The sequence below is a fragment of the Talpa europaea genome (genome assembly GCF_964194135.1).
Source record: "Talpa europaea genome assembly, chromosome: 3".
In the NCBI taxonomy this organism is placed as follows: domain Eukaryota; kingdom Metazoa; phylum Chordata; class Mammalia; order Eulipotyphla; family Talpidae; genus Talpa; species Talpa europaea.
The window spans coordinates 117,864,733-117,877,983 of record NC_140069.1 but is presented as its reverse complement, the minus strand read 5'-3'; the positions used below and the strand labels follow the sequence as shown (position 1 = coordinate 117,877,983).

Below are 13,251 nucleotides of genomic sequence, written 5' to 3'. Positions count from 1 at the left end.
GGCGGCAGGAGAGGTCTGCGTGCCATGTGGGACCCTCCTCTGGTGGCCGGGGAGCAGCCGGGGATCGAACCAGCATCACAGAGGCCGCGGGCAGCTTCGCAACCCAGCGCTCAACCGCTGCGCCACCGGGGAGGCCCTGTTCAAATTTTTTTTAAAGAATTACCATATGTTACATTAATTCCACTTCCAAGTATATACTGAAAAGAATTGAAAGCAAGTTTTCAAAGAGATGTTTGTACATCCATGTTCATAGATATTCACAATAGCCAAAAGATGGAAGTAATCCAAATAATAATGGGTACACAAAATATGGTATGTTCATATAATAGCATATGATTTAGCCATGAAAGGGATGGGAACAAGCTACAACACGGATGAAGCTTAAGGACATTACGCTAAGTGAAATGAGCCAGTCACAAAAGAATGTATAGTGTGAGTCCATTTGTATGAATTAACTAGAATTGTAAAATTCATAGAATCAAAAAGTAGAATGATGCTTGCCAGGGCCTAGGAGGGGGTAAAGGGTAATTATTATTTATTGGGTACAGAGTTTAAGATGAAAGGAATTCTGGAGATGGGTGGTGATGCTTGCACAGCAATGTGAATATACTGATGTCACTGAACTGCACACTTACAGAGGGTTAAATGGTAAGTTTTTCATTTATATGGGTTATACTGTCAGTTGACCAATATAAGAACTTGAATGTCGTTTTCCACTCAGAATTGAAGTTCCGCAAAACATCAAATGTGCAAAAGCTACCAGAGACTGGAATTTATTTGGGAAATGAGTACGAGCTTAGGAAGGGTAGTTAATTTTACTTTTTTTTTTTTTTTTACACAAACTTAGAATCACAAACTTAGAATCCACTTGAAGTAAATTTAATTGGGAAGCCATCAAGCAGGAGTAAATCCAAGTGGGAAAATGGTGTTCTTGGATTCACTGCATTGGAAGGAATTACATATTGAACAATATAGCCCCTAAAGTGATTCTCTTTTCCTTAAATTAACTCCTTGGTGGAGGGCAACAAAAAAAGACAACTATGTGAAAGAAACATTAATAAGCAGTCGTTGCCCTAACAGTCCAAAAAACTCAAAAGCCCCGGGCCTCCCTGGTGGCGCTAGGGCTTAAGCACCGCACTGTGAAGCAATCCGAAGCCTCTGCAGCACGAGTTTGATCCCCGCAGGCCAGGGAGCAACCCACATGGGGAGGCAGCCCTCTCCTGTCTCGCCCGCTGCTCCCCTCAGCAGTGTATTTCACTCAGTCTGCCTGTTCTGTTCCCCACTCTGTCTCTGGTGAATCCTCTCACCCCCGCATCTCTGGCCCGTACCCCACTCTTGTATGCATAAATAAATTAATTTTAAAAAAACAACAAAACTCCCTCTGGTACATGATAAAATAACTCTTCGCTGATCGCTGACGCCCAGGTGCGACGGCGGCACGCCCAGGGCCGAGAAGCCACCGTACGCTCCCACCGCAGGGAAGGCGTGGCCCTCGCGATGTCGGCGCCGGCGGCCGGCGGCCAAGTGCCCCCAGACCCGGCCGGCCGCGGCGCGCGATCCCGGCCTCCGGCTCCCGGGGCCCGGGGCCTGGCAGGCGGCGGGGGCGGGGCCGGCGCGAAGGAGCCGGCCCCGCCCCGGGGGAGGTGCCGGCCGCGGCGCGTCGCGGCGCCGCACGTGTGCGAGCCCGGCAGTCGGCTAGTGCGCCCGAGCGCTCCGGGCCTCGCGAGCCCCGGCGCTGCCTATGCTGGGCCGCCCGCGCCTCCGGCTCCTCCGAGTGGCGCTCGCTGCCGCCGTCCCGCCGCGCCCGCAGCCGCGCGCCCGCCTCCTCGCCGTCCGGCCCGCGCCGCGCCCGCGCCCCCAGGCTCCGGGTAAGTGCGCGGCCTCCCCGCAGCCGCCAGGCTCCGCGGCCCCCTCGGCCCGGCCCGCCCCCCCGGCCCCAAGGCCCGGCCGGGAGCGGCGGTGCGCGCTGGGAAGGCGGCCCCGCCGCGAGCTGAACCTGCGGCGCGCCCGGGGCGCCTCCATAATGGGACGTGCCCGCAGAAACGCGGCTCGGCCGGGCGGGTCTGGAGCTCCGGGGGTGCCGGCCCCGCCCCCAGCTCCGGCTCCCGGGGCGGGTCGTCCAGGGCCTCCCTCCTCCCGCGGCGCTGTCAGCGGAGGATTCCCTTTCTTTGCCCCAGATGCGCCCTAAACTCTTCCTCCCGGAAGGACGAGATGGGCCTTTATCCTGAAGCCCCTTCCAGCCCCCGTACTCCCCCAGGGTCCCGCCCCCGTGCCTTCGTCCTCGTATCCCTCCATCACCCCCCAACTGCGAACTTACTACGTGCCAAGGAGGCACTCAGGTGGTTGCTTCCTGGGGATACATTTCCCCGAGTAGGCGCGAACGGGGTGGGTACCGAGTGTTTTCTCCAACCTGCTGTCCCGCTCCTGCTGAATGAGTGGATGGAAGAGGCGCTTCTGTGCGTGCTCAAGCAGATAGCCCTGCACTGAGCGGTTTAAAAGTACATCCTCATTGCCTGGGCCAAGAAGTAGGGTTTGGAGAGTTTAGTTTTTCAAATATTTAGTTCTGTTGTCAGACCACTATTTTCCGAAAATAAAGGATTACTAAGGACTTTTGCTTGAAGTGTGGGGTCATCTGTGTAACAAGTATACCCCATCGGCCTCGAGATGCTTTGACCATTGAGGGATCTATCAAAAATCAAATTAGCGGGCCTCCCTGGTGGCACAAGGGGTTAAGAAACAGCCAGGGCCTCCCCGGTGGCGCAGTGGTTGAGCGCTGGGTTGCGAAGCTGCCCGCAGCCTCTGCAGTGCCGGTTCGATCCCTGGCTGCTCCCCGGCCACCAGAGGAGGGTCCCACATGGCACGCAGACCTCTCCTGCCGCCCGCTGCTCCCCTCAGCAGTGTACTTCGGTCCTTCTGCCTGCTCTGCTCCCCGCTCTGGCTCTGGTGAATTCTCTCACCCTCCAGCACTTCTGACTGTACCCAGTGCTTGTATGCATGTATGTATAAATCAATCAATCAATCAAAATAAATAAATAAATGAATTAAAAAAAAAAAAAAAGAAACAGCCACTGCAGCACGAGTTTGATCCCCGGCCAGGGAGATACACACAGGGCGCAAGCAGACCTTTCCTGACTCGCCTGCTGCTCCCCTCAGCAGTGTATTTCAGTCAATCTGCCTGTTCTGTTCCCCATCTGTCTCTGGTGAATCCTCTCACCCCCCCACACACACCCCTCTGGACTGTACCCCATTCTTTATGCATAAATAAATCTTTTAAAAATCAAATTGTAAACATACTGAAGAGTGGACAAATAGGTAGCCATTTTGTACAGTCACCAGGGAAGTAGCTAATAATCTGTATTTATTGAATTGCCCCCAAAGTAGGAGAAACAACACTCTAACTGGGTGACCAAGTTTCCTTCCAGTCATGGCCCAAAAGCCACCTCCTTAGAGAGGTTTCACCGAAGAGCATCCTTTTTACTCTGAATCCCCTTACTCTGCTCTGTTTGTAGCTGTTAAACTTCCATGTTCTGAGATTTTTTTTTTTTTAATACTCTGGTATAGCCTCGAATACAATAGTAAGCTCAGTGAGGGCAGGGAATTATCCTTTTTCCCCTGGACCCTAGAACAGTGGCACGCACAAGAGGTGTGCAATAAGTATTTGTGGAATGAAGGAATCTAACAGACTGAACAGTTTTACATATTAAAATGTAGTATGTGCTTTACCCTGAAGAAAGTTTCTTTATCGCGAGAGCTAGAGAGGTTATTCACAGGCTGCAGAGTATGGAGGATGTATGCAATTAAAAAAGTGGAAGTTGTGAGGGGTTTTGAAATACAGGCTTAAGACTGATGACTCTTTGAGATGTTCGTGTTGGGAGAAATAATGTCAGACTATTAGTATTGGGCCTCTCTGGTGGTGCAGGGGTTAAAGTCTCAGCTCTGTGAAGCTATGGCCAGCCATTGCAACATGAGTTCTATCTCTGGCCAGGCAGCTAACTCACATGGGACAGCAACCTCTCCTGTCTAACCAGCTGCTCCCTCAGCAGTGAATTTTGGTAGATTCCCCTGTTCTGCTCCCCACTGTCTCTGGTGAATCCTCTCACCCCTCCCCACCTCTGTCCTACATCCCAGTTCATGTATGTATAAATAAATAAAATAAATCTTTAAAAAAAAAACAACAAAAATAGAAGCCATATAACAAGTAAAAAAAAAAAAAAGACAGTGTTGTATGAAAATTTTGAAAATGCTAAACTATTTTTGTTGTGGGTGTAGAGGAAACTTATTGGTGAATCTAGTACCTTAATGAAAAATATTTTAAAATACTGTTAAAGTTGTGAATTGCTCATCTGACTTGGCTCTTTTGGAATGTAAAGAAAACAAAAGCAATTACTTTAGTATTCCTTCCCAAGAATTGTGTCGGACTTCCAAGTTCATGGGAAAGTATTATCAGATTTCATTCTCTTCCTGGTTATAGACTCAAGCCTTCTGATCTATAGAGATTTGAAATTTGAGGCTATCATGGATAGTGTATTTGTGCAGCATTTCTTTTTTTTTTTTTTTTGTTTTTTCAAGATTTATTTATTTATGCATACAAGAGCTGGGGTACAGGCCAGAGATGCGAGGGGTTAGAGGATTTACCACAGACAGAGTGGGGAACAGAACAGGCAGATTGACTGACGTACAGTGCTGAGGGGAGCAGCAGGTAAGACAGAAGAGGTCTGCTGCACCATGTGGGTTGCTCCCTGGCCAGCTGTGGATCGAACTGGTGCTGCAGAGGCTGAGGATTGCTTCTTCATGCAGTGCTTAACCCCTTGAGCCACCAGGGAGGCCCAGTGCAGCATTTCTTTTTAAAAAATGTTTAATACCATTTCTAAAAACCCTCAAAACTGGGCTCCTCACCCCCTCCTCTTTTCTTTTAAAGCCAGTCACTTTTTACGTCTTTGAGCATTTAGAATTCCTGATTATGGGGGCCTCCCCGGTGGCGCAGCGGTTGAGCGCTGGGTTGCGAAGCTGCCCTCGGCCTCTGCGGTGCCGGTTCGATCCTCGGCTGCTCCCCGGCCACCCGAGGAGGGTCCCACGTGGTGCGCAGACCTCTCCTGCCGCCCGCTGCTCCCCTCAGCAGTGTACTTCGGTCCTTCTGCCTGCTCTGCTCCCCGCTCTGGCTCTGGTGAATTCTCTCGCCCTCCCGCGCTTCTGACTGTACCCAGTGCATGTATAAACCAAACAAACAAACAAATAATAAATAAATAAATAAATGAGACATGCCTCTAGAAAATTAAAAAAAAAAAAAAAATAGTAAGAATTCTTGATTATGTGTATTTGGATTTTCCTGAGTGCATAACTGATTTCCTTAGGCCTGTCACATAGGGGCAGGCAGGGTTATTTTTATCTTTCTGATTGAGTTCCTTATGCTCTCTTCCATGTTCCCAGGATCATTGCTCTCTCTGTCATCCATTTGATCATGATAGTGCTTTTCAGTCTTCTCTTGTGTGTAGTTCCTGCTTATGAATATGATATTAGTTTGACTTCTGCCTCTCCTAGTCTAGCACAATTGTTCTAGTAACTATGTTCTCAGCTTCTAGACCCACAGTATTTGGAAAAATAGATATTAAGTGATTTTTAATCACTGGTTCTGTGTATACTTGAATAAGTAATGTGTGTTATAGGACCATCAGCTAAAACAAATAAAAAGTTAATTTCATTTGAAGCACAAAAGTGAGATTAGTGAGCATGTCTTTGCAATGAAATATGTTGAGAAAAAGCCATTAGGGAAGTATCCACAAGTATTAGGAAAAAGATTATCAAAAGACTATTTTGAGAAAGGACTATTTATTTGGTACTGTTGGCAGTGCTCTGAGGGTCTCTTAAAAATTAAATGGTCTCTAGAGGAGAAAATCATGTTTAATCTTTAACTCAGAGAACAAAAGAAGCATAAGAAGCTTTGTATGTTTTTGTTTTTTTAACTTCCCCATTCTGAGCAGTACAGGGCTTTGTGTAAACCATCTATAATAAATATTAATGGCCAGCAGTTCAATAGGAGCAGCTACTTCAGATTCTTAGCCATATCATTGTTTTTCAGTTTTACAGAGGGAGAAACTGGCTTAAGTTACCTACTTAGTACATGGCAGAAGCTAGATCTGGCTCCAAGTCATACCATACAAACTGCTGTTTACTAGTAAGGGTTGATACAGATCTGTAATAGAGATCTGAGGGGGGAAAAGCAAGGAATAGGAGAGTTTCAAGGGTGAGAACCTGCAAGTGATGTCCTGCTGGGGAAAGATGTCAACCAGGAGCAGGATTGAATGGGTATGGTTTTGGTATAAGGAAAGCATTGCTAACCTTTTTTTTTTTTTTTAAGATTTATTTATGCATACAAGAACTGGGGTGTAAGCCAGAGGCGTGGGGGGTGAGAGAGGATTCACCGGAGAGATTGGGGAGCAGAACAGGCAGACTGACTGAAATACACTGCCGAGGGGAGCAGCGGGCGACACAGGAGAGGTCTGGTGTGCCATGTGGGTTGCTACCTGGCCAGCCGGGCATCTAACTCAAGCTACAGTGGCTGGTGACAGCTTGATAGCATTGTCTTTAACCCCTGCACCACCAAGGCCCCTAGCATTGCTAACCTTTTAAGATAAAATTTCAGGGCCTCCCTGGTAGCACAAGGGGTTAAACACCGCACTGTAAAGCAATCTGCAGCCTCTGCAGCACACACCGCACCTCTGGACTATATACTCCAGTTCTTATATGCATAAATAAATCTTTTGTAAAAATATTTAAAAAAAAAAGAATACATGTGTTTTCAAGGTTTTTTTTTATTTTTAAAGATTTATTTATTTATGCATACAAGAGCTGGGGTACAGGGCAGAGATGCGGGAGGTGAGAGGATCCACCAGTGACAGAGTGGGAAACAGAACAGGCAGAATGACTGAAATACACTACTGAGGGGAGCAGCAGCAGAGGTGTGCTGTGCCGTGTGGGTTTCTCTCTGGCTGGCCTGGGATCGAACTTGTGCTGCAGAGGCTGTGGATTCTTCATAGTGCAGTGCTTATCCCCTTCTGCCACCACAGAGGCCCTATTTTCAAAGTTTTTGATCCACATGGAAATGTTGTCAAATTCCATATAGAAGTATTGTGCCTCCCCCTCCCCCAAATAGAGCTGATCATTACTTCCTATGCTTCTTTCCTTCCTGAAGGTTTTCTTAAATGTTTTCTTGGAGTCTTAAAAATGGAGATGACAGAAACGACTGGCGTGTCTCTGAAACGTGGGTCCCTGGCTGTGGAAGATAATGACAGTGTGGCCTCAGCTGAGGAGGCAAAAAGACAGAAGGTCTCTGAATGCTGCCTGACCGCAGGTCAAGACTGGCAAGAGAATGACTCTCTACCCAGAAGTGACAAGGTACCCGGGCCACCTGAAGCTATAAGTGCAGGAGAGGGTCAGAAGAATTCTGATGCTCAGTTGGAAGAAGAGGAGGAAGATGGCCTTTCCGAGGAAGGTGAAGAGGAGGAGGAAGTTGAAAGTTTTGCTGATATGATGAAGCATGGACTTACCGAGCTTGATGTGGGCATCACAAAGTTTGTAAGTTCTCATCAAGGATTCTCAGGAATCTTAAAAGAAAGGTAATGTTTTGTTTATGTGTGAAGTAATTTTCATTATATTAGTTACTTTCTTTAGAAGGATCAGAAAAATAGGCACAGCAGAACTCTCCTGTCTTTCCCGCTGCTCCCCTTTAGCAGTGTATTTCAATAAATTTGCCTTTTCTGTTAAAAAAAGTTGGGGCCTCCCTGGTGGCGCAGGGGTTAACAGTGCTATCAAGCTATTGCCAGACACTGCAACATGAGTTCAATCCCTGGCCATTGAGCGTAAAGAAAGAAATATTAAAAAAAAAAAAAAAAAAAAAAGATATCAGCAGTATATTCTTCCATTTAGGTTTGTGTCCCCACGGTTTCTGTACATTGATAGTCAAAAAGAAATAGAGGTAGGGCCTCCCTGGTAGCACAAGGGGTTAAGACACAACCTATGAAGCTATCCACAGCCATTGCAGCACGAGTTCAATCCCCAGTCAGGGAGCTACCCACATGGCGCAGCAGACTCTCCTGACTCGCCCGCTGCTCCCCTCAGCAGTGTATTTCAGTAGATCTGCCTGTTCTGCTCCCCACTCTGTCTCTGGTGAATCCTCTCACCCCCGCACATCTGGCCTGTACCCTGGTTCTTGTATGAAAATAAATAAATGTAAAAAAAAACAACAACAAAGGAATAGAGGTAAAGGAGAGCTGCCTAAATGAAACCATTTAAACATAAAATGAGAAAATAAAAATAATTTCCTGCATGCATTGTTAATATGTGAATGGTGCTGCATTTTTCTAAGATTTTTTTTTTTTTTTTTAAGATTCATTTATTTTTGCAGACATGAATGGGGGTGTAGGCTAGAGGTGCAGGGAGTGAGAGAATTCACCAGAGAAAGAATAGGGAGTAGAACAGGGGGACTGACTGAAATACACTGCTGAGGGGAGCAGTGGGCGAGTCAGGAGAGGTTTGCTGTGCCATGTGGGTCACCTCCCTGGGTCGGGGATCAAACTCATGTCACAGTGGCTGGGGGTAGCTTGATAACGCTGAGACTTTAACCCCTGTGCCACCATGGAGGCCCTCTAAAATTATTTTAAATAGCTTTAGGTTTTCTCTGGAATTTGTCTTAAAGTCATCAATTCTTTCTCCTGAATGTACCATATCTACAGTACTAAGATGGATCTGGGTGTGAATCTGGCTCAACCACTTCAGAGTGAATTAACTGTTCTGAACCTTAATATTCTCATCCAAACAATGGGTCATAATAATACCACCTAGATTTTAAACAATGTGTGTATAGTATTTAGCTTAAAGGTAAGCTTTAGGATGGTCAATGTAGATTTACTGAGTTATCATTTAATTAGCCACTTACTGTATTCTATGGTTCACCAGTATGTAGAATCATAGGATAGTATTAAGAAGCTTCTATTTAAGCATTTCTGTGGAAGAATATCCTAGAAGCTCAGAGGATCTTCTCTTTACATTCTGCTATAAAACTTGACTCAAGTTGTGGCTCAGTATTCATTGAGAAACCTGAAAAAACTTTACATGACTTTGTACTTAAAGTTTTTTTTTTCCCCCTTGTTTGTGCAGTAGTAAGGACTATGTTCTCCTGAAATTAATAGGAAACAAAATGTCAATGGCCTAAAAGTTTGTGTTTTTGTTTTTTTTTTTTTTAACCAGATACTCTGACTTCGTTGTTCATGAAATAGGAAAAGATGGACAGATCAGCCACTTGGATGACTTGTCTGTCCCGGTGGATGACGAGGTAGGAGCAGCTCTCCAGCCAAAGTCACCTTCTGTATAAAAATAACATTTCCTAGAAGTCATAGTAATATAGAGCTTTAACAGCCTGAACTCTGAATTTGACTCACTGTGGGTTCTTATGGTTATTTTAAAGGATCCTTCAGAAGATATATTTACAGTTTTGACAGCTGAAGAAAAACAGCGTTTAGAAGAGCTCCAGCTTTTTAAAAATAAGGAAACCAGTGTTGCCATTGAGGTAAATAGTCCAAAAATATATGAAAAGGTTGTTTAGGATTTTGATTGCTTCTTTTTAGGTGGCTGTTAATAGTCTGTTGGGTAAATTACAAAACATTGGCTTTGCCCTATTTGATCTAAACAGGCATTACACTAACAAGTGTTTTTTATCATTGGCAAATAATCAGTGTCCAGATAAACTCTGGCCAAAAGAAAATTCTGGTTTTAAGTTTTTTTTATTTGCCCACGAATCAACCCAAGAATCTCTTTATTTTGAACAACAGAGTGACCATTATATTACATTGTGTCTACTATAAAAAGCCTCCACAGCCTGACCAGCCTCTTGGTCTCAAATGGGGTCGGGCAGGGGAGGAATTGTTATTTCACTCAACCTGTATCTACTGCTTTAGAAAGGGCTTGCTTAGCTAGTAAGTACAGTAGTAAAAAGCCTTCTTCTGAAGCTTTTTCTCATGAAAACTGTATTCTTTTGGATTTGTGCTATTCAGTGGAGTTATAATGTGAGCCATGTCTTTAAAAAATTTTAAATCTTCTAAGAATGTAAATGTAAAAAGAAATAGATGAAATTAATTTTAACAATACATTTAATTTACCCTAATACAAATTATCACATAAGTACAGAAATCAGTATCTTAAAAATTATTAATGGTATACATCCTTTTTTCCCTATCAAGTCTTCAGATTTCTGTGTTATTTTGCATTTACAGTACATCTCAGTTCAGACTAGTCATGTTTCAACTGCCTGGTTGCCACCTATGGCTGGTGACTGCCATATGGGGCAGAGCAGCTATAGGTAATATCTATAGCAGCACAAATGCATTACAGGATTTTAAGAATCTTCTAGCAAAAGACTTTTGGAGTTTCGTGTTAAATTCCTTTTATTTTAACAAAGTCTTGGATTCTGAATTCTCTGAAATGCCTCCTTCCATCACTTCCAGTTCTTAAGAGTTCTGTATAACTTTTCACAATTCGTTATCTGCCTGCAATCTTCATCTCGTCTTCCTCCTCACCAAAACTGCCTGAAAGTATGTGATGTTATGACTTAAAGAATCTACATTTACTGAACTTACCCATAGACAAAATCTTAAGCAATGCCAAGGAGACAATCCATAAGAATTGTTTCTGAGAGCAGTCCAGGAGCATGGTGTTGGGCGCCTGCTGACCTAAAGGGAGCTGGAGTTTTTGGAGAATATCTGTTTACTCTGCATATGGAGTTGTAGGACATTAGAAGTTCTGCAAACAGAACTTCTTCCCAGAATTGACTCCTCTTCTCTGAGGATGTACTGGCTTCTGTGTATGTTCCCTACTAACCAGGAAAACTTGTTTTCAGCAGTAACGTATTAATCTGTATAAGCAAAAACACAATTGCATGCTATTTTCTTGTTCCTTTGTTCATATCTTCAATAAAAGCTTGGGATGGGATAGTGAAAGGTAGAGCTGTTCTCGATGGCACTCTCCCCAGCCTCCCCCCACTGCAAATTCATTTAGACTCTGAATCTTCATTAATGGCAGAGAACTTCATTGGCTGTCCTGTCCACGGCAGCACGGTCCAGTTTTTCCTGTTTCATGCAGTTCAGTGGTGCACCTTAACTCATAAAACGCATTTTCCTACACAGATGGCAAGTCTTACTGTTATCTGACTAGCCATACTTTGCCATTTACTGAAAGATTTTACCTTTAGAAGGCATAAACGGTTGACAAGTTTTCTGTCCTGTAATATGAGGACAAACTTTCTGAATCTTTGAGGTTTGAATATATATTCTCATATACACAGCTGTGATTCCAACTCACTGTGCTCAGCAAATTCCAGATCTAGATTCATTTTGATTTGAGAAGTTTACTTGTCTATAATGATAATGTTGTTTGTTTTCTTTTACATTTTTGGTTTTGCTAAGATACTGTTAAACTTTGCTAGGAGTCATTATAGTAGTTCTTGGTGTTTTTCAGGTTGTAGTCAATTAGTTGGTCATGAAATCAGTTTAGTGGATCTTAACATTTTGTTTAATGCAATAAGATAGAAAATAGCAGTGAATTGTGCATGATGAGAGCAAGTACTGCTTTGTAAATTTTTTCTGATTTTTAGTAAGGCATACAGACATATTTGTAATTGCTGAATTGAGATGTGAAATGCACTCAAAGATTGAAAAATAGTCATGTACAGGTTTCCCTGCTATCCCAAAGTAGAATATTCCTATTTGGTATGATTTGGTAGGTTATTTTTAGGTCATGCAACACTATTATCAGTAATTTATATAGGAAAATTTATATAATTCAGCTACACACTGGTTTGGTATGATTAATATTTTGGCTGAAAGCGGCAATAAAGCTACACGCTCGTCTGGTATGATTAAAATCTATGTAATTTATATAGAAAAATAGAAAATTTTGAGTATTCCCAGACCCAAAAAAAACCCCTACCAAATCCTACCAAGTAAGACTATGTTGCTTTTGAATGGGGGCAAGGGGAGACGTGTAACTGGTGCATTTACAATTTCTTGATTTTATTTTTTCTCCTTTTTATCAACAGATGTGCTAGAACAGCATTATAAGATAATTCAGTATAGAATAGAGTTCATTATGAGGCAGTTGTAGTTTGGGCTATTTGAGGAAGTTGTGCTTTGTCACATCAAAAGGCTCAGCTCCATTTTATTTTCATCTCTGCACTCTGAGCTCTTTGTCTAGTGGGATCCCCGAAAGGGAGCAGAGCCTCTAAGATTGGAGTCTGTGTTGGGTGGCTCCAGGGTCAGTACCTGGATCTCACATCTGGCCTTCCACATTCTAGCTATATAACCTAAGACACATTCCTTAATAATTTCCCTGTTTGATTTTCCTTCTCTCTAAATAGATAACAGTGGGGCCTCCCTGGTGGTGCAAGCAGTTAAGCACTGCACTATGAAGCAATCTACAGCCTCTGCAGCACGAGTTCAATCCTCAGCCAGCCAGGGAGAAACCCACATGGCAAGGCAGACCTCTCCTGTCTCGCCCGCTGCTCCCCTCAGCAGTGTATTTCAGTCAATCTGCCTGTTCTGTTCCCCGCTCTGTCTCTGGTGAATCCTCTCACCCCACCCCTGCATCTCTGGCCTGTGCCCCAGCTCTTGTATGCATAAATAAATAAATCTTAAAAATAAATAGATAGATAAATGTATAACAATGGTGGCATGACATGGAGATGACGGGGATTAAATGATATGATCAGTGTGAAGTGTTGGTACAGTATACCTGGCAGATGGGCATGTTCAATAAACTGATTAAGATTTGCGATATTGTGAAGCTCTAAAAGGTTTCTAAAATTATATCCATGTACTTTTGTCATTTCACATGAGTTATATTTTTAATAATATATTAGTAAGACCACGTCCCTTTTTAATGTTACTAAATTAGTGGGATTACAATCTCTGTTTTTAATAGGTTGTTGAGGACACCAAAGAGAAAAGAACTGTCATCCATCAAGCTATTAAATCTCTGTTTCCGGGATTAGAGACAAAAACAGAAGATAGAGAAGGGAAGAAATACATTGTAGCCTACCATGCAGCTGGAAAAAAGGCTTTGGCAAGTAAGTGTGTGAGTGACCCAGCATTTCCTCTCTCAGGCAACCGTGAGAGACAGACCCTGCTTCTCATTCTCCTCACCCGCTCATGCTCAAGGGCTGCTATACCGTTGTTCAGGAAAGGACATCGAGTCTTCCAAGCAGCT

General features: G+C 43.9%; 1 protein-coding gene across 2 annotated transcripts in view; it reads left to right on the top strand.

The window, feature by feature from the left end:
- Positions 1-7,194: 7,194 nt before the first annotated feature.
- Positions 7,195-13,251, top strand: part of PUS7 (pseudouridine synthase 7) — a gene marked incomplete at its 3' end in the record, with an annotated part of 41,822 nt that continues 35,765 nt past the window's right edge. The window contains exons 1-4 of one of the 2 annotated variants that reach the window (XM_084230065.1): positions 7,195-7,613; positions 9,244-9,328; positions 9,461-9,562; positions 12,967-13,111. In XM_084230065.1, the coding sequence (XP_084086191.1) occupies positions 7,222-7,613; positions 9,244-9,328; positions 9,461-9,562; positions 12,967-13,111 (724 nt within the window). In that variant the 5' untranslated portion in view covers positions 7,195-7,221. The remainder of the gene's footprint in view (positions 7,614-9,243; positions 9,329-9,460; positions 9,563-12,966; positions 13,112-13,251) is intronic. The other variant, XM_084230064.1, reaches the window with a different exon arrangement.